The sequence below is a fragment of the Myripristis murdjan genome, chromosome 24 (assembly GCF_902150065.1).
Source record: "Myripristis murdjan chromosome 24, fMyrMur1.1, whole genome shotgun sequence".
NCBI lineage: Eukaryota > Metazoa > Chordata > Actinopteri > Holocentriformes > Holocentridae > Myripristis > Myripristis murdjan.
The window spans coordinates 16,469,487-16,493,486 of NC_044003.1; the positions used below are offsets into that span (position 1 = coordinate 16,469,487).

A 24,000-nucleotide genomic window follows, 5' to 3' on the forward strand; every position below is an offset into this window, starting at 1 on the left:
CAAAAATCCCCAGAAATCTATTTCAATGCAAAACCAAGATTTAATAATTTATCACACTGATCAAATAGTAATATCTTGTCATTCACTGCTCCTGCTTGTCCCTGGATATTCTGTTGATATAATTGGGTTTGTAAGTTTTGGCAGTAAATGATAGCAGCTGCAGAGACTCTGTCATAGCTTGGGATTTACTGAAATGACATACCTTTTTAAAACTGACTTTTATATACCCCTGTCATCCCAATCTGACAAAGTAAGTGCACTTTCTGTAAAGTTTCTACCTTGTTTCTCCAAATACCTGTAGGGTGCCCCATAGAAATGCACACAGATCCTCACATAGATATAGATATAGATATAGATATAGATATACATAGACATGCACATGGACATGGACATGGCTCTGATGGGTCTTCTGGCTGTGCACCGCTGTCATGTCTCGTAGTTATATGACTCAAAGAAAGAGAAAATCACACAGTGTTTGATCTGCACTCATTTAAACACACTCAGTGACAGTTACATGCACACACACACACACACACACACACACACACACACACACACAGAATCCTTTTTAACACCATTCAAAGCCAGTGATTTTGGCAGACTTCATGTTTGCCCTGCTTTTATCAAATTAAAGGCAGTGTAATCTCAAACCAATCAGCGGTGAAACTGCACTAAAATGCTGCAGGGCTCATTTGAATAATACTGCTGGAACTTAATGAGGGTGTGTGTGTGTGTGTGTGTGTGTGTGTGTGTGTGTCTGTGTGTGTGTATGTGTACACACACATTGTTTATGTACATTTGAGTATACTGTATGTGTGGTGATGTTGTATTATTCTCTTATTTGAAATGTAAACATGATATAATTACAGCAAGTTGGGACTTAAATAGTGCGTATGTGTGTGTATGTGGGGGGTGTGTGTCTATGCAGAATTTCCTCTCATTTGAAATGTAAACATGATGTGATTAGAGCAAGACAGAACTAAAGCCATCATGCTAATGAACAGCTGTATGTGTGTGTGTATGTGTGTGTGCGTGCGCGTGTGCATGTAAATATGTGTGTATGCATCTGTGTTAGTGTGTGTTAGCATGTGAATGTGTCAGTGTGTGTGTGTCTCACAGCCGTATAATTACATAGTGGGATTTAAAAGCCAATTAAACACTTAAAACGTGGATGGAATCATATTATGGCATCTAGTAAATACAAACACACACACACACTGAGGAAAGTGTGTACAGTATTTTCTTGCCTCATTATGTGTGTGCATGTGTATGTGTGTGTATACTTGTGTGACTTTGTGTGTGTTTCTGCATGCCTGTGACAGTGTGTGTGTGTTTGTGATAGCCACTAATTAAGTCTCTAATTGCTACTCTCAATCATCCAGTGAGCCACAGCTCTCCTCTCTCTCTCTCTCTCTCTCTCTCTCTCTCTCTCACACACACACACACACACACACTCATAATCACACAGTGATTAGGCAGAAAGCCAGAAAACTAGGAGCAACAACAAGGAGGGGACAGTTTCATCACAGAATGTATTGTTTTGGCGACTTTCTTTTCATCCCACTACCAGTTTACTGTACACATTTCATACTGCTACTCTGAATAGTTTGAATTATTTTACCTGGATGGGTTTATGCAGAAAAAAAAAATGCTTTTACAGCATTTTACCTTCCCCCTCCACCCCAGATCTCCCTTGAAAATCCTGGGATAAGAAACTGAGACCTTCTGGTTACAGCCCACCTTCTATAACATTTAAATAACTTGAAGTGGTTATTAACTTAATATTCTCTGTGAAACAAAGTACTGTAATGAGTTACTGTTAAGACTTATAGAATTATTAAGTGAGAATGTTGAATAATTGATTCTGATTTGTCAAGCAGAACATTCTGCACTCCATTATTTCTGACTGTTGTCAAGGCCGTTGTTGAGCTGTGATCTCATCACCGTACCTGTTTGTCCCAAATTAACACACTTCAGAAATGCTGCTGTCTGGGTTGTAGTTTGCGACATGTAAAGAAGGCACTTCAGCAGTGACAAAGTATTCAAGTACAGTATTTAAGTGTATTTTTCCAGGATCTTTACATGAGTATTTGTTTTTGGTGAAACTTATGACTTTTACTAGACTATGTTTCAAAGACAAATGTTGTGCTGACACCACTACATTTCTGTGGAAGTTGTTTTTACACATTACTTTCAAGCATAGCCTTGAAGTCAGCTGTTAATTTTTTTTTTTTTTTTCTAAAATGCAACTGGCTGCATGCTGGCTCCAGCTCAGTCAAACAAACGCAAGCAAGACATCCACTTTCAACGTAAAATGTATGTTACATTTTGGCAAAGCACAAACTACATAACTACATTAATGTAGCAAAGCAGTTGTTTGAGCAAGGCAGTGCATTCATTAGGTGGTTGCAGAGAGTAACAATAAGCACGTACTCCAGTACTTTAACTCAAATAGAAAACTGACTGAGCCACTGTGACTTGTAGTAGAGTAATATTTGTCTCAGGGTATCTGTACTTTGACTCAAGTAATGGGGTTGTGTAGTTTGTCCACTGGTGCAGTTCAGTAACTGACTGCGACACCCATTGCCAACAAAAGATGCTGTGAGCATTAACTTCCGTTAACTACGTTACTGGCCTCAAACCATTGCAGACCGGGAAAAGTGTTAAAATGTTAGCTCCATCCATCCTCAGTTTTTTAAGCTATTGTAATGTCTTTGCTTTTACTGCAGATGTTTGTGTAGAGGCAGCTCTACAAGCCATGGGATAATCCACTCAAAGGCAGTCTGTTATTGAAAAATAATGACCTCCACAGAGGAACGCTTCTTCACTCTTCACCTCGACATCAGTCATTATTTCTTGATAACAGACCACCATCATGGATTATCCTTTACATAATTAATTATATTATTATGGATATTTTGTAAGAATTTTTTTTTTTTTTTATAACAGACAGCAGCTGACAGACAAGCACCTTGAAAAGCTTCTGATAAAAGCAGTACTTCAGTACTAGTGACTGGAAAGTGGTGCAGTTATTCATCTGACTCTTACATGTTTTCTGCACCCAATGATGACAATAAAAACATTTTGATAAAGAATTAAAATTGTTGGTTTATCATTCATAGTTTTGGCATAAGTGTTAGTCAGTATTTAATTAAATATTTTTAATAAGCACCATTTTAATAAGCACCATTCCTAATTATGGTATTAGGCTACCTGAGTCCTGATTTCCGCTAATGTTATTTATACCATGGTCTAGGTGAATACTCATTTCTCATTGGCTGGCTGGTGTGCCTTAAAACTGTGTATTGCACACAGTTTGGCTCAAGCTCAATCACAGTTCTAAATTCATCCACTAGCCAACTTGTAACCATAGTAACATTAAAAAGCAAGGCTGTCAAAGCGACCAGGAAGGAAACACGCCATTGTTTCCTCCTCTTTCCTTTATATTGGTGGCAAATGACCGTGGTATAATCAACACGTAGGGTGTGTTAAATTGTTTTAAGGCAGGATATGGAGGCCAAGCTTCTTGCGTGTTGATTATCCCTTTCTGACTTGTTTGTGAATGTATATTGCTGTTTTTTTAAATCATTATCTGAGCTAGCATTTTTAACTCTCACGCTTACAGTCCAGTTTCCAACAAGCCATCCCCTGAATTTCACTTTAACTAGCATGTGCTGTGATTCTGTGTTCATGTCATACTGGATTTTCTGTGAGTACAAAGTAATTGTAGCTAGTAATTTCACCTGTAAAAAGTAATTTTACAGGTGATGCAGATACCAGTGATGTTAATAGCCTGACAACAGTGACAAAACTTGTCTGACAGGAGTGATGAGACTAGTTTGATGACTGATTGCAACAGTCAGATGATAGTAATGAAACTTGTCCAGTGAGTGATGAAACAAGTGTGGCAGTGATGTCAGATGACTCCAGTAGAAGCAGCTCAGTGCAGGGAGGTAGTTAGTAGTTAGCAGTGGAGAGCTGCTGTCAGTTTCTGCTACCTTGAACACCCAGCAGTGTGTCCCTGATGAACTCCTCCAGGTCTTCAGCTCGTTTATAAATCCTTTCTGCATCATCCTCAACTTGCTCTCCGTCAGCAGACACTTTAGTGGCCTACACACACACACACACACACACACACACACGCACACACACACGCACGCACACACACACACACACACACACACACACACACACACACAATGTTTGTAAATGAATAAGTAAACACAGTATTGACTTTCCTCTTGCAAAGGAAAAGGAAAGGCACAAGGTTGAATTCTGATGGACAAGAATGACAGAAGATGACAGCGATACACACACATACACACGCACGCACACACGCATGCACGGACACACACACAATCAATATGACTGAATGTGTCTGTACTACTGGTCTTTCAGTCTGTACTATTGTTTGTCCTCATTTTGGTCCAAATTCATACAGCCATACATCCACCACGACCCTCCCCCAACACACACACACACACACACACACAGGACCAAGAAAATGAGAGATTGATGAATTCTTGACAGACAAAAAACAAGCTCATACACCCACTTCAACACACACACACACACACACATTCAGAGAGAGGGAAAGGGAGCAAGAGGGAGAGAGGGAGAGAGAGAGAGAGAGAGAGAGAGAGAGAAAGAGAGAGAGAGAGAGAGAGAGAGAGAGAGAGAGAGAGAGAGGGAGAGAGAGAGAGGGGCCAGGTAGTTATTGTTAGATTTTGACAAGACCACAGTGTATCATTTTAACTTGTATATGTCTGTGTAGGTGAGTGTGTGTGTGTGTGTGTGTGTGTGTGTGTGTGTGTGTGTGTGTGTGTGTGTGTGCTTGCATGTGTGTATGTGTTTATGGCTGTGGGTGATAGCTTTGCTGTCAACAAAATGTCAGCCCCCAGTCCCTAAAAGGGTATAGCTTGACATTGTGAATTTGAGTGTTATTTTTCTTCACTTTATGACTTGTGGGGGAAAGTTTACACACGCTGCAGTGGAGTCACACTCCCAGCGCACTGGATACACTGGTCTGTCTGCAGTGCCTACCACATCACAGACCAGCAGCTTGCAGAACTGGTTAAACTGGTTAGTCATAGGCTTGATACACATTCTGGTCAAAATGGGACATTACGCTAATAATATCCAGATGACCTACATGGAACATGGGGCATAACTTTAGAGTGGAACACGGGGAATCCTCAGCTTCGACAAGTGCTCCAGCTTGTCATCAATATTTTCTATTAAAATCTTGTCAAATAATATAAAGGTACCTTAAGATAGTTTAATTTATTTGTATTTTGTATATTTGTATTTTTTTGATACATACTAGGGATGAGTGAGTACACTGTATCTGCTTAACCAAATAAATGATCTATATCTGTGCCTGTAAACCGAGAATGGGCAGAGCGTACCCAGCATTTGGTATTTTAAGTCTGAAAAGGGTATGAGTTGATCAAACATTGCTATATTTATTGTTTATTAGGAAACTATTTACAGAATAGCCTCCGAATTGCGTTTCAAGTCAGAATTTTTAATCATAAGACTAAAACAACTATTTACAGAACAAGTTTTTCATAAGCTTATCTACAAACACATGGAGCATTAAGAAGTATGAAGTAAAATGCACAAACTAGAGTTCTCATACTGCATTGATGCAGTCATTCCCACAAGAGGAGCCCTGACCAAATACTGAGTGCATAAATGAACATATGGTTGACATTTCTGTATTATAAATCCTTTTTTAGATTGGTCTAATGTAATATTCTAATATTTTAAGATGCTGGATTTTCAATTTTCATGAACTATAAGCCGTAATCATCAAAATTAAAACAAAAAGGCTGGAAATATTTGACTTTATGTGTAATGAATCTAAAATATATGAAAATTTCACTTTTTGAATTAAATTAACTTTTGAAATTTGTGTGTGTGTGTGTGTGTGTGTGTGTGTGTGATCATAGGGCATTTTTCTATGTAAAGAGAGATGGGGGGGGGGGGGTCACATAAGAAGTGCTAAAAAAAAGTGGTTTCATTTATTTGCATGCATTGAGCCTTGTGACTGTATTCTTTCAAGAAGAACAGAACACTGTCATCCACAACTGCTTGCAGGAAAGACAAGAGCCTTCCCTTATGGCTGATTACATTACTGTAACCATCTGAACATGATTGGTAGCCTCTAACCTGAGGAATGTGCAAGTATTTTCAGTTCTGTACATTTCCTCCAGTGCAGGTACACTGATTAAATGTGGCACAACTATCACAAGCCAATTGTACAATGACAGCACAAACATTTGAACTTTTGTGCACACCACAATGGTTGGCTGCAGCTGATTCCACACACTTTCCAAGTTTATATAGTGGAAATTGGGGCACAAGAACACAAACAGTGACATTCTGGAAATGAGTTGGGAAAGTATTTCACACATCTCCATTCTAAAACTCTTGTATGAAACAACTTGTTTTTTATAACCATCAAAAAATTCTTTCAATTCAGCTTTCACAGGTCACAAGTTAAGTAAGCATTATTACTTCAGACTACAGAATTGTCTGTTTATACAACTATTTAAATGGATTTAAACATACATACTTCCAGTAGTGCTGGCAGTAATGGCATCTTATTGATCACTTAATTAAAGGCAATGACAGACAACTGGCAAAATAATGGAATATGTTTTAATAGCAAGTTAGATGGAACTGCATGCTTGTGTGAATCGTTTTCCTCTAAAATAAAACGGCATTAAATAAACTGATAGGCATTATTAAACATGGAAAACATGGTGCCTGTGCTTTCCGTATCTCCAGAAAAAAAGGAACTGAGCTCATAACAGGAGTATGATATATTGATATTTGCGTTGCCGCATATTCATGTACTGCTTTTAAAGGGGGCGAGAGGAACTGATTTGATTGCTCATGACTGATTCCAACTCCTGCCATGCCTACTGACAACATATTCCCCCTAATCCCACCTTGTTTCCATCTGTATCACAGGTGCACTGCAGGCTCCTGGCCACAAAGATAGCAAAAGTCACTTGCTACACCTTGAGCGCCCCGTACCCCACTGACTGCACTTTGCACCTGCACTACTGATTCACAAAAACAGGGCCCTGAGTATGGAAGTCTTCCCTGACTCTAAAACTACCATATCACATTATGCTGTACATCTGCTCAATAGCTCACTATGTTAAAATGAGAAAAAAACAGAAAGAGACAGATACTGAGAGACAGACATGGTAAAACAAAGACAAAGACAGAAGGAGAGACAGAGATAGAGGGAGGGAGGCAGCTTCCAAGAAAATAAGACAAAAAGAAAGCAAAAGTATTGTACCCTGCTGTGTAGCTGGTCCATCTCTGTGACGAGTGATCCCAGGTTGGAGTCAGCCAGCTGCAGTAATCTCTCCGGAGCTTTTTGAGGCGACAGCATGTGCTGCAAGAGAGAAACATTTAGATTAAGGAATTACAGAGAAATGTCTGACACATTTTAGCCCAGGGCTAGGCTTTTGAACTGGCTGGCTGTGAGCTGAAAGGAAGAGGGTGAGCAAGAGAGGGCACGAGGAAGGAAGGAGAGAAAAAAGAATTAACGAATAAAAGGAAAGAAAAAAGTGTCTGGTAAAGCTGAATGGTAATTAGTAGAGTGCTGTGGTTAAGATTGTTCAGTTGAGCAACAGAAGCAACAAAATGGTAGTCTGAGCTCCTGACCATGACTGTCTCTGACAGCAGGAAATATGGCAATGGTATATACGTTCAACATGTTGCCTATGCAAGCCAAATGTTCAACAGTCACAACTGATGCCGCAGTATTTATGAAAGAAGAAATAAAACACACAGTAGCAGTGATGGAATGTGATTCTATCTTAACTCTGTCATCATACCTGCTGCAACATATTGCAGTCATTTTATCTGAAAGATGCTAGCAACGCTCAGAGAAAGAAAAGAATAAAAACAAGCATTTCTTAGAACGAGCTCACTAGGAGGTGCTCAAAATGTGTAGGGTCCTGGTGCAGGTTGAGAGAGCTAACTTCAGCAGGGTTCAAAGCAACGGGGTGGGGGGCGGCGGGGGGTAAGATTTAAAAAACTGTAAGCAACATAATTTTGTGATTTTTGCAGCAGCAAGACTGATAGTAAATCTAGTTGCCCAGGTACTGTTGCTAGCTAACTAACAAGTGCCCAAACACAAAAGTTCTCACACTGATGAAGAAGTTAGTTGTAAACATAATCCATGTTGTGACAGGTGAGTCTAAAGCTTTCGGTTGTTCTCAGCCATGTTTGACAAGAGCTGGACAAAAATGTGCCATGTCACTCTTTACACATTTCAGAGGCAAACTAATTTTTGAAGCCAACTAAAAGTAATGGTGATCGCATGCTGCAGTGGTACACAGTGTTTTACCTTGAGTTCCTCTGTCATGTTCTCGAAGCGGTACAAGATCTTATAGGGAGGTGGCAGGGGCGTGGTCAGGGTGACATCAGTGATGATGCGATAAAGGCGATCCATATCACTGATCAGCAGACCTGAGCAATCATCATCACAGGCTGGAGACACACACACACATATACAGAGTCACACAGTTAGTAATGTAATGAGACCAATTAAACTCGTAGAAGTGGTTCAAGACAGTGTTCACTTGTTTGTGTGTGTGTGTGTGTGTGTGTGTGTGTGTGTGTAAATATATTTGTGTTTGTGGGGTCCATGGTCTTAAACAAAAAAAGAACATCTCAACTATTCTCAGCAGATTAAGTTCAGAGAGAGACCGAGGAAAAAGATTGAGTGGAAAAAAAGATGGGAGAGAAAGAAAGAAAAATAGAGTGATGGAGAACAAGAGGAAGAGAAAGGGAATATAGAGGGCCTTAAGATGAAGGTGCAAAGAAAGACAAAGTGCATTTATGTGTATGGTGTGTGTGATGGTCTATGGATCAAATAGTTCTGAGATGAGCTGAGCACTCTTAGATGCCTCTCCACCAACCCACTGCAGCAGACCCCTGAAGGATCTCCTCAACTATCCTCATGATTCAAAATCTGGATCTCCCACTGTCATACTCAGTTGCTATCTGCAGTCAACACTTTGAACGAGAAGAACCCTGGCTCTGACTGCATCCTTGCAGATGAAGACTGGCTAGCTCCTCACCAGAGTTTTATATCATCTCAAGAAATGGCAGGATATTGTAACCATGTACAAAGGCAAATGCAGCAAATCCAATTGCAGCAACAGCGGGGGGATATCATTCCTTGTGCTGGGTTGGCTACATCATATGGAGATTGTTGTCCATGGCAGGGTCTAAAAGTGGCAGCAACACCCCCCCCAACCCTTCGGTGGGTAGAATGGGGAAGGGGGTTTGTGGAGGCAGAAAAAAACAATAAAAGGACCAACTCTTGTCAGCTCTTGAGAAATGGGCTTGGACCGATCTGGCTGGAAACAGCTCTGTCGTGAAGGGATTCAACATTACGAGGAGGCACCAGAGGAGAAACATGCCCATGAGGCACAGACTACACGAGCCCTGCCTGCAAGAAAATCTGTTGTTCCTCCACAGAAAAACACAGAAAAACTCACCAATGGAACATTGGTGATTTGGATGTTGTCATCTGCTATGATGGACTACCGAAAGCATACATGTCCATGTATGTCAGTGAGTGAGTGAACGCTTGTCCATGTGTGTGTGCATGTGGATGTGTGTGTTTGTGTGTGTGTGTTGTATAACAGGCCCAGCATCAGAAAGACAGAACTTTTCGTGGATGAAATTCAGCACAGAGAATAACACCTACTGTGAGTGTATAGCACACTGCAGGCAAACACACACACATGCAGAATGCACAAGCACACACACACACACACACACACACACACACATGCACGCGCACACATACACTCTTTTCTGTACATCTTGGTTGTGTGTGTGTGTGTATCACTGTAGCCTAAGGCTGATTTATTGCAGAAATTAAAATTTCTGACAGGGGAAATCAAAGATAAATTAAATAAAACAAAAACTGTTTCTACTCTATCAATCTCTGACAAGCTACAACACACACATGCACACGCACCTGCACGCGTACACACACACACACACACACAGACACACATACACACACACATACACATGCGCATACACACAAACACACAGCAAAGAGAATGCACACATACACACACACACACACACACACACACACACACACACACACACACAACAACAACATGCATACAGGGTTGTCTAAACACACATATAGCTCCCACACCCCCCACGGGTACACACACACACACACACACACACATACACACAGATGCACATTGTATGTGGGAGTAAATAGCCGCTTGTCTATGGCGAGGCTGCTGTGAGTCAAGTCTTTCCAGTGGTTAAGTTTGTATTTACTAGCAACTTTCAACCAATCACAAAACATTATTCTTTTGGATGAAGAGAGGAGTCGAGTCATTATCCATAGGAATGACAGACTGATGATTGGATGAGAGGGAGTTGCACATGGGAAGGATGATGGGCACTCAGGGCACATGTAGCATCATCATCAGTTCAGGGTGAGAACTGAGGAGGAGGTCTGAGGCTTGATGAGTGGTTGAGAAGTGAGTGCTGAGGAAGAGGAGTCACATTTCCAAGGAGTTTGCTCAGAATGGATCACTGGTGTCTCTTGTTGCAAAAATACTCTGGATCCTCCAAAGATGACTTTGCCATGTTGTGGTGGAGGCATGCTATCTTCCGCTGTATATATAATTGTATAGTGTTTTTTAGACTGAAAGTGTGGCTTTTACAATGATGAGTGCAAACGAAACAAACTGGCTGATAATCAGTTCAAAAAAAAGGAAAGAAAAACATTTAGACTTCTAGTGGTTAGTCTAAGTCATAACTCTTACAAAGCCATTTGATCCCTGTATAAATTATTTTTAAAATACTGTAAAAAATTCATTACTGTAAAAAAAAAAAAAAAATACTTCTACAGTATACTTCAATATTGAAAAAAAAAATGCCTTAATGCACCCCAAAATGCTTTGAAGTGTAAAAGGTCTAGGCACAAATGAGCTAGAAGCCCCACCGAGGCCCAGAGGAAACTCCAGGTCTGTGAACTTGTGGTTGTGAAGGATTAACGCTGACTCGCCTCATTACAACCGTCTTAAGCAGAATCAAAGACAGGAGGCTAACTCTCCCTCAAGCCTCACACTGCAAAACAAACATACTGTACATGCATTAACACACACACACACACACACACACACACACACACACACATACATGCATGCATGCATGACCAAAAGAGCAAAAATACACACCTATTTGTGTGCTCCTCATAAACAACAGTATATTAAAGTATATTAAAGCTGCTGAAACATATGCTTCCTCATTAGCTCTCTCTGTACCAGTTTAATTATATTTTTTAATTTGAGTTACAGGTGTGTGGGTAGCTCTCTCATCTTCCCTCTGCTGCTGGCTTGTTTACCCACTGTTCTCTTTGGGTCATGAGCTCTTCAGTGTATCTCAGGATTAGATGTCTTGTAAAGAACATCCAAATAAAGTACAATCCAATCATACCAGTGACTCTGAATGTTTGGCCCATTTCCTACAGCTTTCTCACATTAAACATTGCAACAAACCATTTTGCAACTCATGTGGGGGTACTAAAGATTTCACAACATATATATTCGAAATCCCTCAACTTTTAAATATGAATTTTTGGCTCGAACACCCACCTTAAAATGTTCTGCTTCTGCAGCTAGCAAAGTTGTCACTATTCACAAATCACAGAACTGATAATTTGCTGTGTAAAGCAAACTTTCCCCCGGGGACTAGAGAGACGAGAGATCACTCCGGCCAATTTCAAGTCATCAAAACACAATAGTGATCCTCCTTTTAGGAAAACTAATGTGGACAACATTGTGGTGATGGAACACTGGTGTCAAGAAAGTTTGAAGCCTCTGAAAGTTAATTTTTATATTGTAGTGGAATGGATGGAAGCCATTGCCTGCATAAAAGGTAGGGAAATTATACTGGAGTTCTAAAATACGACTGCTTGCTTTGGGAAATGATTAGCAGAAATGTGAAGTATGTACATTTTGTAGATATTATGCTAAACTGGTATGGTTCTTTAATGTTGTATGGAAAGGAGTCAAGCAACGGAGAATATATAAAAAAAAAAAATCTTCCAGGGTGTCTACAGGTGTCAGACTTATGTAGTGAGTGAGTATTTTGAGCATAAATGCTGTCATTTGAAAGGGTACAATCTATAACAGTACAACCCATAACATTACCTATATGAATTTCTGTGCAAATGCAGTTGTAAATGTGGAAGATGTCTGTCTCTCTCCTGTCTCTGTGAGATTGCCTCCTCCCACTCTGATCCTCTGCATCACTCGGTATGGTAGACGGCAGAGCACAGCCGAAAGTGAGGACACCATTGCCCTTCAACAAGAGCCAACAGTGAATGGCGGTCTGATCGCTCCACTCTGTATAAACCATCAGGTCTTGTGATTATACTCTGGACGTGGCGGCAGGTCAGTTGAGTGTCAGAGTGCGCCGCAGCGCTCGCGGTGCCAATTTATGAACACACGCTTTGTGTCTGAACGCATAAAGACTTGAGTGAGCAATTTCCTCCCTTCCCTGACAGGAGCAATTTCACATCAGCTCTCTGATGTCTTACAACCTCTCTTCTATATTCACACAGACACAGACACAGACACACACACACACACACACACACACACACACACACACACACACACTTACCTCTAGACATGCTAATAGCACAGAATTGGCCCTGCCATCATGCTCATATTAACTTTAAATTAGATCTAAATGACATTGAAATTATTTTCTAAATGACTCGAATCTGACTTCTGCCACGAACCCCTGTCTCCCATGGTAACTGGGGAACAGGGCTTTGACTGCTCATTTACAGTTCACCACCAAAATAAAGAAAAAACACAACATTAAGTGGAGCTGGTGGGCCACCACACAGACTAGACTATATTTTACAGATAGATGGAAAGATAGATTTAACAAATTTTATTTATTTATTTGGGGGACCTGCAGACACCCTGGATGGAAAGAGAGTGAAAGAAAGAAAGAAAGAAAGAAAGAAAGAGAGAAAGAAAGAAAGAAAGAAAGAAAGAAAGAAAGAAAGATGAACAAACAAAAAACTGAGTGTGTATTAGTCTTACAGATGATCCCAGCTGGTCCACACACATGCCTCTCCATGCACTGGTCACACGTCTGCCCAGATGCCCCGACCCTGCAACGGCATTGGCCTGTCACAGGGTCACATGGTCCAGGCCACGCCCCCCACAAGGAACACTTACACTCCTCGCAGCGGCCGCCTGGCATCCGTGGGTTACCGTGGTAACCAGTGGCACACCTGGACAGGGGGATTGTGGGAAGGAGTTAGATAGCTTGCTTCTAGGTTTCCACTGATTTGAATAAGAGATGTCAACAGAGAAGAGAGAAAGTTAGCCTAACCACTAACTTTTCAATCACTTTTTAAAATGTATTTCTGTACGCTGACTTTAAGGTAACTGCTTTTCATTATCACAATTTTTTGTCTCATATTGAGTCTTTTGTGTTATAATTTGTATTTATTTATTTTCAATGTAACCAATTCTCTTTTGAATGTGTTTCTTTTGAATGTTTTTTTTCTCCTTTAACTTTATTTTCATAGGTTTGCTTTCATGTAATTGTTTTTTGATTTTGCCCACTTTTAATCTTAGTAGTGTTTTTTTTTTTTTTTTTTTATTGGACTTTACATTTTTTAAACCAATTTTCTTTTGATCTGATTTCCTTTATTTTGCTGCTGTTTTTGAGATGTATGTTTTTTTTTTTTTTTTAATTTACTGTAATAAAGTCATTCTTCATTCTTTGTTGCAAAAGTACACAAGTCTGGACAACTTATTATGCATAACCACTTCTTTGGCTTCAAGATTATTTGAAGTCTATTGTTTTTCATTAACCACAGGTACTGCTGTGTGTGTGTGTGTGTGTGTGTGTGTGTGTGTGTGTGTGTGTGTGGGGATGGGTGTGTGTGTGTGTACGTGTCTGACCTCTCACAGTATTTGCCCTCATAACCCTCAGGACAGGCAGTGCATCGATAGTCATCAAACCCTTCAGCTACACAGGTTGGACTGAAACTGGACAAAAACACGGGAGAGACTTTTACTGGAACAACTTTAAGACACTAATCAAGTTCATACTTAACACATACACACACACATACATCACATACATGTGATAGAGACCGGAAAAAAAAGTCTGGTGTCTAATGCAAAACTTGCAAAGAAGAAATATTAGAGAGAGAAAAGATAGAGACCGGCTGAGGTATTGGTCCAAAGAGAGAATGACAGAAAGAAAGAATACAACTTGATTCTTTCAACTCATGCATACACACGCACACACACACACACACACACACAAACAATGTAGACAACTGTTCACTCACTCATTCATTCACTCATATTCCGAGCGACTTATCCCAATTAGGGAAGCGGGATTCATATGTTGCTTTTTAACTTTCAAATCAAGTAAAAGAGAAAAACGCAGGGCAAAGGAATAATAAAAGAAGATAGAAAGACATAAAGGAACTTACTTGTTCTCTGGGTTGGTAAGGGGGCAAGCGCAGGGTTTACAGTCGTCATGGAAACCGCGGACCACACCATAGAAACCCGGAGCGCAGCGTTCACATCGGTCACCCTCTGTGTTGTCTTGGCAATTCTACACGTGCACACATACACACACACACACACATACAGTGCTTTGTAATATTTCAGATTTCTTTTGCAACAAACAGACACACAGACAAACTCTGCTGACTCTGTATGTGGCGAGGATACTCCATTGACTTCCATTCATTCTCTAACCTGTAATCTGCACCTGCCAAACTTTAACCCTAAATTTAACTTTAATCCAAGCACAGCTTTAACTCTAACCCCTCTGTATGTGAGTTTTAAATTTCCCATCATATTCCACCCAGCATGCGTTCTCAGCGTGAGTGGTTGAATTTAATTGGTTCAGTCTATGCAGCTGCACCACAGTGACTCATGCTGCTTATCCAAAAGCTTTCATCTTAACGGAAAAAAAAAAAAAAAAAAAAAAAAAAAACAGAAAAAAAAATCAGAAAAAGAAACATAATTTTCAAATTAAATTATAATCAACAGGAGTGAGGCCAAACCTTTAACTGGATTTTACATTGAACGTCGCCTTGGGCACAATGAAAATGAGGTGCCAGTTTGGCTTGAGGAAGACAAAGTTTTATTTTCAGTGATTAGAGAAAATATGAATGGTTTGTAGGCATGAGCCAAACAAAATTAATGCATTCCAGTGCATGTAATTGTCAGATTGTAGCATATTTCACATCTGCGACACAAAGACAGGAGAGTAAATTAGTGCAGCTTAGTTAAGTAATGCTGCATGCAATTCCTTGTTTGTTTACGTCTCAGCTTGAAGATGACTAATTGAAAAGATGTCAGACAGGGTCACTCATCTTTTCCCCTTTGATTACTGAGAAAATTGCCTGGGGGAGGTTTATTTTTTCTTCTCTCTGTCAGTGAGATAATTGTCTTGGCAAGACTCGTTGCTTTACACTCTTTGACATGAGGTGAAGAGTATAAAATAAAGTGCCATGCTGCTAACATTACCCACTGTCAGTTCTCTTTCTTAGTCATGTTTTGATCACTTGGTGTGCTTAGCTGTGATTTCAAGACAATAATCCAAATGTTTGCCAAATCGTGTTTGCAATTCTTGGCGGAAAATTCACACTAGTTAGTTGATATTTCCCTCAAAGTCAGGGGCTGCCTGCCTCTTGGATTTTCCTCTTGGCCTGTTCAAATTGACTTGAACGAATAGATGGAAACAGCTGTCACAAGCCTTTTTGTTAACGTTTACTCATCCAGCGACAGTCAAATGAGCAGTTATCCTCTTTTTCAACACCAACCTGCTTCACATGCATACACCTGCAAACATCAATGCTGTCAGACTCACTACCTGCATTTTCCCATCCGCTAAAACCAGTAACCTCACATCTAGCCTTCCTCATATCTGATGGAAAATGTAATCGTTTATAATGTAAAGAATGGTTTCAGTCAAATCCCAGTCCTAAACAGGTGGCCGTGCTGATGATGGGTTTTGAGACTGTGCACAGCAGCTCATACACGGCCGAGGGGATCGTACACACCATCAAAAAGTTACAGTTAAGCCTCTTGCATTGTGAATAGACCGCTGGAAAAAAAACATACTCACCTTGATTGATTGTATTAGTCATAAACCCAGCAGTCCTCACAAGGGCAGAACGAGGACACACATACACACACATATACTGTATATACACAGCATATCGTCCACTATCTGTCTAACTATCTATCTATCTAACTAGCTACAGAAGAAATAACGGTAACACTTTCTATGAAGGTCTATTGTATAATGCATTATGAGCGCATTCATTAGGCATTATAATGCATTTATAATGCGTTATACAACATGTTATAAATGTTCATAATCATGTATGACAACTTATAACAAGGTTTATAAGTGATTATAAGTGGTGGATATAATGTGTTATAAGCTCATCATTCATAATGTTTTATACCTTCATGGCAAAGTGACAACAGTGTTTTATGGAAGAATCTGAAGTCCTGGGTGGTATACCATGTTATAACTACCAGTTATAAAAATAATATGAACTGCTGTAACACATCATAAGAAATAATAAATGCTCAAATTCTGAAATGGAATAATACCTTATAAACATCAATAATGTGTTAGAGGATGACTTTGTGAGCTTAAAGTAAAGTGTCAGCACTTCTGGAATAATGTCTAATAAACATCAATAATGTGCTATAGGATGACTTTGTGAGCTCTAAGTAAAGTGACAGCATTGTGTAAGGTTATTAGCAATTATATGATACTATAATACTATAATACAATTAATTAATTTATTTTTAGAACTGGTAGTTATAACATGGTATATCACCCAGGACTTCAGATTCTTCCATAAAACACTGTTGTCACTTTGCCATGAAGGTATAAAACATTGTGAATGATGAGCTTATAACACATTATATCCACCACTTATAATCATTTATAAACCTTGTTATAAGTTGTCATACATGATTATGAACATTTATAACATGTTGTATAACGCATTATAAATGCATTATAATGCATTTATAACATGTTTTATAACGCATTATAAATGCATTATAATGCCTTATGAATGCGCTCATAATGCATTATACAATAGACCTTCATAGAAAGTGTTACCGAAATAACTACTCACACACGATGAACAGGCAGATGTTTGTGTTTCAGCTCATTTTCAATTAACTCTGAGATTACTATAGCCATACACACAAACACACACACACAAATTGCCCATACATAAATTGCATTCACACACATAGTGAACAAACAAACTCTCTATACACAAACACAGATGCAGGTACACACACACACACACACACACACACACACACACACACACACACACCCCAACACCCTCTAAGCACACACAAAGGGGCACAACATGTGCATACTGTACACATATAGTAAAACCAACAGTAAATGCTCACACATGTGCACACACACACACACACACACACACACACACACACACACACACACACACACAACTGACACACATACCTAAACACACACTGCACATTCCTTGTACAAACATTACATACACACACACATGACCCCGCACTGTACATACACACACACACATACACAGCTCTCTGCTTTTCATATCCCCGGGGTCCTGTCTTATGTGTTCGCCTTGTTTGTTGAAACGGGAACTTCAATCAGCGCAACAGGAAGTTGCCTCTTAACGAGGTAAGTCATTTCCATTAACTTCCTGTGTTCCTCGTTACCGCTAATTACCACGGAAACAAACTCGTTTAGCATTTTCAATTTAGCCCGCTCGGTTAGAAAAATGCTAATGACACTGTTATGGGGAGCGAGATGGAAATGGGCGAGGGAAAAATGGCTGGGAGGCAGAGAGGGATAGAATTCAAACAGGAGAGAAGAGAGACAGGGAGTATAGTCGAGAGAGAGAGAGAGAGAGAGAGAGGGAAATTTGGATGAATAAACGAGAGGAGAGAGGGTTGAGAGAAGGAACAAGGTGAAGAGAGAAATAAGGAAAAATGGTAGGGAGGAGTGTCCGGGCGATGAAAGGTGACACAAAGGGTCAGAGAATTTACAATAATGGGAAGGAGAAAAGGGAATGGGAGAGAGAAAAGAAGTAGAATGTGGAGATGTGGTGACGAGGGAGGGAAACAAGAGGGAAGGGTGAGAAGGATGGACAGAGGAAGAGGAGATTATGGAAGGCAAGAGACACAAGGGAGGGGAAATGAAAAGTAGAAAAAAAGCAGAGAAAAGACAGGAGTGAGGAATGGAGAAGGGGGTAAAAAACTTGACACAGCACAAAGATGATCTGATGAAGGCTGGGGACACACAATGTGACTTTTTGAATGATTGCGGCCGCCGTGACGGAGTCTGGGCTGCTCTGTGCCGCTCATACCGATGATCCTGAAGTCTACGAGACACAACTTTCCCATTCGAAATCACACATTCTCCTTTGTTTGCACTCACATAAAGGAACAAATAAATAAAAATGAAAACAAGTCATATCACTAACTAGCTCCCTTTTTACCAGACACAACAACAGTTTTATTTAAATTACTGTCACAGTTAGAACTCATAAGGAGAATAATTATCACAACTGGAAAGCGTCTTCAACCAATGGCATTGCTTGATTGAAACTACCTGTGGATTAACTTGTGTTTAAGCAGTTAAGGTGGTGGGGTTTTACCTCACTTTGTTCTAAAAGTGTTTATTTTTGCTGGTCTTGTGCTAAAATCATCTCCCCCCGTCATCACAGGAGAAGGAGAGGTGGCTTTGGGTCAGATCCAAAGGAGAGGAAATTACACAAAATATGAATATGCCTGGGCTCGTTAATTATTGCAAGGCTAATTACAGTGCCTGACATCTCTCTCTCTAATATCCCTCCTCGCTCTCTCTCTCTCTCACACACACACACACACATCTTTTTATCCGTCTCTCACATTCTCCTCCAGAAACTACCTGGCATATGGCGGAATAAGGGTCACCAGCGGCCGAATGACCACCCTACACACACACACACACACACACACACACACACACGCACACACACACACACACATTTACCTGGCATATGGATGTCTCAGGGTCACATGTGGACGAATGCCCACTGCATTGGCACTGAACGCAGCTGCCCATGCCAGCGGCGGTGGGCACTCGAGACGCCGGAGCAGACGCCAGGGCGCTGCCAACACCACGGAGACGGTAGAAACCTGCAGCACACTCCTGCACAGAGAGAGAGAGAGAGAGAGAGAGAGAGAGAGAGAGAGAGAGAGAGACAGAGAGAGAGAGACAGAGAGAGAGACAGAGGTGAGAGGAGCGATAGACAGGTAGAGAGACAGACACATGCTTTAATTTTGTTTTACCAATTTGTTAACATTTGTTCATACAACTTACATGCTGTCCATTTTGGAGACACACACATGCACACGCACACACACACACACACACACACACACACTCGCACATAATTATCCTTAATTGTTATTCCTCTAGGCAACTGTTGACCACTCACACACGCATACACAATTAAGAGTTATTCCCTTCAGTAACTTTTGAACACACATACACACACACACGCACACACTCTCCAGCACCTGTGCATACCGACCCAATGCATACACACACACACACACACACACATACACACACACAAGCAAGGTAACTGTCTCTCCCTCTCTCTCCTGTTCAGTAATAATTAATGGAGTCCATTTAAAGAGCCATCTGTTCCCTCTGCTAGCGCTAAACGCCCGTTTAAAAATACTTTATTAACAACGACGGCGGCTACAAATAGAACCGCCATCTGTCAGCCAAGCCCTCTGCGACCTGAACATTTCAAGTTTAGCTACCGTTTGCTATTTGGCTTCCATTTGGCATTTTTTCAACACTATCTGTAGCTTCTAAATTATGTACACTGCTAATTTTTGGGGCAATATAGATGGCGGCTTCTCAGGCAGCAAAGTGAAACAGAGGGTGAAAAATCTAGTTAAAAGTTTCCCGGCAAATGGTGTATCCCGTGTGATTAAAGCAGTAATACCTAGACAACTGTTAGAGCGCTGGCGCCTGGTGGAGTTCCCCAAAACAGTTGTCTCTGTGTATCATAAGCTCTCTCCACAAAATCCTCATTAAACTAAAGATTTGGTCACCGCTATGTGCTTTTGGTGGCTTAAGAGAAGGAGCCGGCTGCCGCTGAAAGTCAATTGCTTTGACAAAATCACAGCTAAGTGGGGGAGACGCTCTGTGAGGCTTAATCCTGGCATAGTAAAGGGGGGAAAAAAAAGAAAGAAAAGAAAAAAAAACAGCAGCGTCTAAAAAGGCGTTGGTGCAGCTTAACACTCTGTAGTAAATGTAAATTGGAAACTTGCGAGACATTGTTGAAAATGTGGTGCGTGACCTCCGTGTTTGCATTCTCTGTCGTGGACAAAAAGCACTCGTCCCTCTAAGCTCTGAGACATGCAGGGCCGCCTTGAGAGCACGGCGATCAATTATCAGTCATCAGTAAATGGAGAGTTAAAGCAAGTTCCTAATCAAGATGCATAAAGTTAGATTCATAATGTGATCTACTATCTGGATCTCTTTTTTTTCTGGACGAAAATGCTTTGTTTTTATTTATTCATGTCTCACTGTATTCTCACTATGTCCTACTGCTGTAATTGCTTGTATTATCTTCAGTACACTGTATTTGTTCTCCTCTTATCTATACTACTCTCTCTGCTGCAGCAATGATCCAATTTCCCCTTGAGCATCATTAAAATTTTATCTAATCTAATTGCCTACTTCAAAGTTGCACGCAATAACATACTCTAATGGGTTACAGAGACTCTGTGATGTAATCTGATTACTTTTACTTATCTGCTTGTGTAGGATGTTCTTAAAACCTCTAAAACCTCAGCACCTAGCCGTAAAAATCCTGTGTTAATAACTGTATTAAAACCTATATTACCACAACAATGCGAGCAGTTTCAAACGGAGCCACCTGTTGCTAGTATCGCTCCTCTGGAAGAATCCAGTACTGGAAAATAATCTGATTACCTTGATCTAACTTAATTTAACTATGTGATCTGATTATTTATTATTTTGGATATCTTCCCTGAGAAGTAAACACCTTTCAGGTACAATCGCTCACCTGGGAGTGATGGTGTGTTGGTGTGTGTGTGTGTGTGTGTGTGTGTGTGTGTGTGTGTGTGTGTTTATCTGTGTGGTGGTGTATACCTCACAAGAAAGTCCAGAGTATCCAGTAGGACAGTCACATTTCTCAATCTGATGGGCCCTCTCACTCTCTGTGGTCGGTCTGCCTTCCTCGGCCACCGTCAGACTGATCTCTGAAATACTGGTGAGAAAGAGAGTGAGAAAGAGAGAGAGATTTTTCAAGATGGTCACATCTACACTGGACATGAACCTCACATATAAATTAAGATGTTGGATTTTTAAATACTTAATGCTACAAAGCTGAGTGGAGTTTGTGTTTTTATTTTCAATTCTTTGGAATAAAATCAGCAGTAAACTGCCAGCACTTGGGAAACAGCAGTGTTTTATGATAGTGTATTTGGTACTGGAGAGGTGTGTGTATATGATGATGATATGTAGCAGGTAAAAATCACTTTAGTGGGCGAACAACCTTCAGTAGAGCCCATTGCCATGATGACACCTTGAAGTCAAAATATAAGGGAGATTTACCCAGAACTTATGTTTTATACAGCTGTCGAATCTAATTTTCATCAGCAGATACAATTTGACAATTTGACACACACACACACGTGTGTGTGTGTGTGTGTGTGTGTGTGTGTGTGTGTGTGTGTGTGTGTGTGTGTTTTACCGGCTGTGTCTCATCAGGTTTCCATGTGATGCCTTGATCAGTATGTAGTCCACGTAAAACAAAACGTCCATGAAATCCTCACGAGTCATAGACCGCCCGTCTGCATGCTTCCACTCATGCTATACACACACACACACACACATGTACACACACGCAAACACACACAAACATATTTTTATTTCATAGGATTTTTCTTTTATTTTATATGATTGCATAAAAACTGTATAGTGGTTTTCTATGACCCAACATTTCATAGCTTAAAATAAATAAGCACAGATGATCATGTCGAGTAAAATAAAATATTTTTTAGGCTTCCCAGTTACATACATGTAAGAACAACGTAACATAACAAAGGCATGTCACACAAGTCGTTTTTAGATCTTACCTCTGTCATGTCGATCTCGTGGCGGGTGAGCTGACCAATCTGGAGCCCCGTTGTGTGACGTGTCATCACCAGGTCCCTGTTAGGCCCGCCCCGGATGATGACCTGAGGCTCGTAGGAGGAGGGACCAGTTTCATCTCTGGCCTCGTAGTAAACGGCATACTTCAACTGTCCACCGTACGCTGTGATCTAGAGAGAGAGAGAAAGAGAGTCAGGGAGAGAGAGCGTTAGTCTTTCTTGCTTCATAGGTCTGTGGGACTTACGGTGCTTTTCCATTACATAGTATAGGCTTGACTCATTTCAGCTCTACTTGCTTTACTTTTCAGGATTTAATTTTCTATTGCAGATAGCACCTCCTCACAGTGCAGCCCCACTGGTCTCTTGTGGGCGTGTTGACTAGTTTTTCCTCCCTTCCCTACCAGAGCCCAACACAAGTATGTTATTTAAAAGAAAGAAAAAAAAAACTTGAAATGAGTGCTTCACATGAACAACATTAGTGTAACCTAGAAATTCACTGAAAAAATACATGTATAGATTATCAAATATGTGACAAGTTTTGATAGTCTCACTTTTTGAATTTCCTGGTTGTAAGCAGTGACCTGCAGCACTTCGCTGTTTAATTTCTCCCTGACAATCTGCAGCATTGCACGTCACTTTTTAGTATCTGCTCAGTTTGCTTGGAACCTCAATGGAGGTGCTTCCAAAAATAGGATCTGGTACCAGATATAATCCCAAACTTTGGCCGAACAGAAAACCAAAAAAATGAGCAGGACTGGTACCATGTAATGGAAAAGGGCTAGACAGACAGCCAAATGTAAGACTTTTCAAGAGGTTTTTAAAATCTACCTAGAATTGAATGTGGATGCAATGTAAACACAAAAACTTCACAAAGTGAGGTTTCTCACCATAGAGCCTCTGAACTGCTCAGGTAATCTCCAGTAGTAGGGTTCGTTCAGAGCCGCAGTGACCAGCTCAGCGTGGGCCAGGATCTCAGGGTGCTGGAAGCTCACCCCTCTCCTCGTCTCAGCGGTGTTGGACTTATCCACCAGGGGGAGCACCGTCTGCTCTGGCTTCAAGGTCAGCTGGGAAATGCAAGAACAAGAATAATTTGATACTTGCTTGATCCCTGTGGACTGATCCACAAAGGTCACCAACCCCAACAGCATTCCTGGGGCTGGTACAGATGATAAAAATGTCAGAAAGGCCAAACCCATGTAACCACCACACTCTGATTATGTTGATGTGATGACTTTGATGACTGTAATTGCAGTAACACATGTGGAGTACACTGATTTTAGCACCATTAATAGAGACCATTCAGAAAAGCATTCAGTGTACAATGTAAGAATCACCTCTAGCCCCACATACACACACATGCAGACTATACACACACCCCACTGGACTATGTACACACCCCAATGAACTCATATATCGTACATATATTGGGACTCTTAAGCATACGATTCTGATCGGGAGTCACATGATCATAAGCTGTTATGGACAATGAAATGCTTATGAATTTATTAGATGAAGATTACTGTTTAATTTTGACCCACTTTGAATATGGATTTGTAATTGTGCTGCTTTAGCATCTACAATTAGGGGCCGGTATGTTGAGGCCAAAATTATTTATGGTTAATTTATAAGTCATCTATTTATAACTTTATTTGAAAACAGGTGTTTCTTTGTCTGATCGTTTAGTTAATTGGTTGTTTAT

General features: G+C 40.5%; 1 protein-coding gene across 1 annotated transcript in view; it reads right to left on the reverse strand.

Moving 5' to 3' along the window:
* Window positions 1–24,000, reverse strand: part of lama2 (laminin, alpha 2) — a 188,888-nt gene that overhangs the window by 52,096 nt on the left and 112,792 nt on the right. Inside the window, exons 26-36 of the mRNA XM_030047861.1 lie at window positions 23,189–23,365; window positions 22,287–22,472; window positions 21,902–22,020; window positions 21,298–21,415; window positions 19,153–19,311; window positions 14,558–14,682; window positions 14,016–14,102; window positions 13,143–13,336; window positions 8,378–8,520; window positions 7,319–7,417; window positions 3,999–4,110 (exon numbers count right to left, since the gene is read on the reverse strand). Of these exons, the coding sequence (XP_029903721.1) occupies window positions 3,999–4,110; window positions 7,319–7,417; window positions 8,378–8,520; window positions 13,143–13,336; window positions 14,016–14,102; window positions 14,558–14,682; window positions 19,153–19,311; window positions 21,298–21,415; window positions 21,902–22,020; window positions 22,287–22,472; window positions 23,189–23,365 (1,519 nt within the window). The remainder of the gene's footprint in view (window positions 1–3,998; window positions 4,111–7,318; window positions 7,418–8,377; window positions 8,521–13,142; window positions 13,337–14,015; window positions 14,103–14,557; window positions 14,683–19,152; window positions 19,312–21,297; window positions 21,416–21,901; window positions 22,021–22,286; window positions 22,473–23,188; window positions 23,366–24,000) is intronic.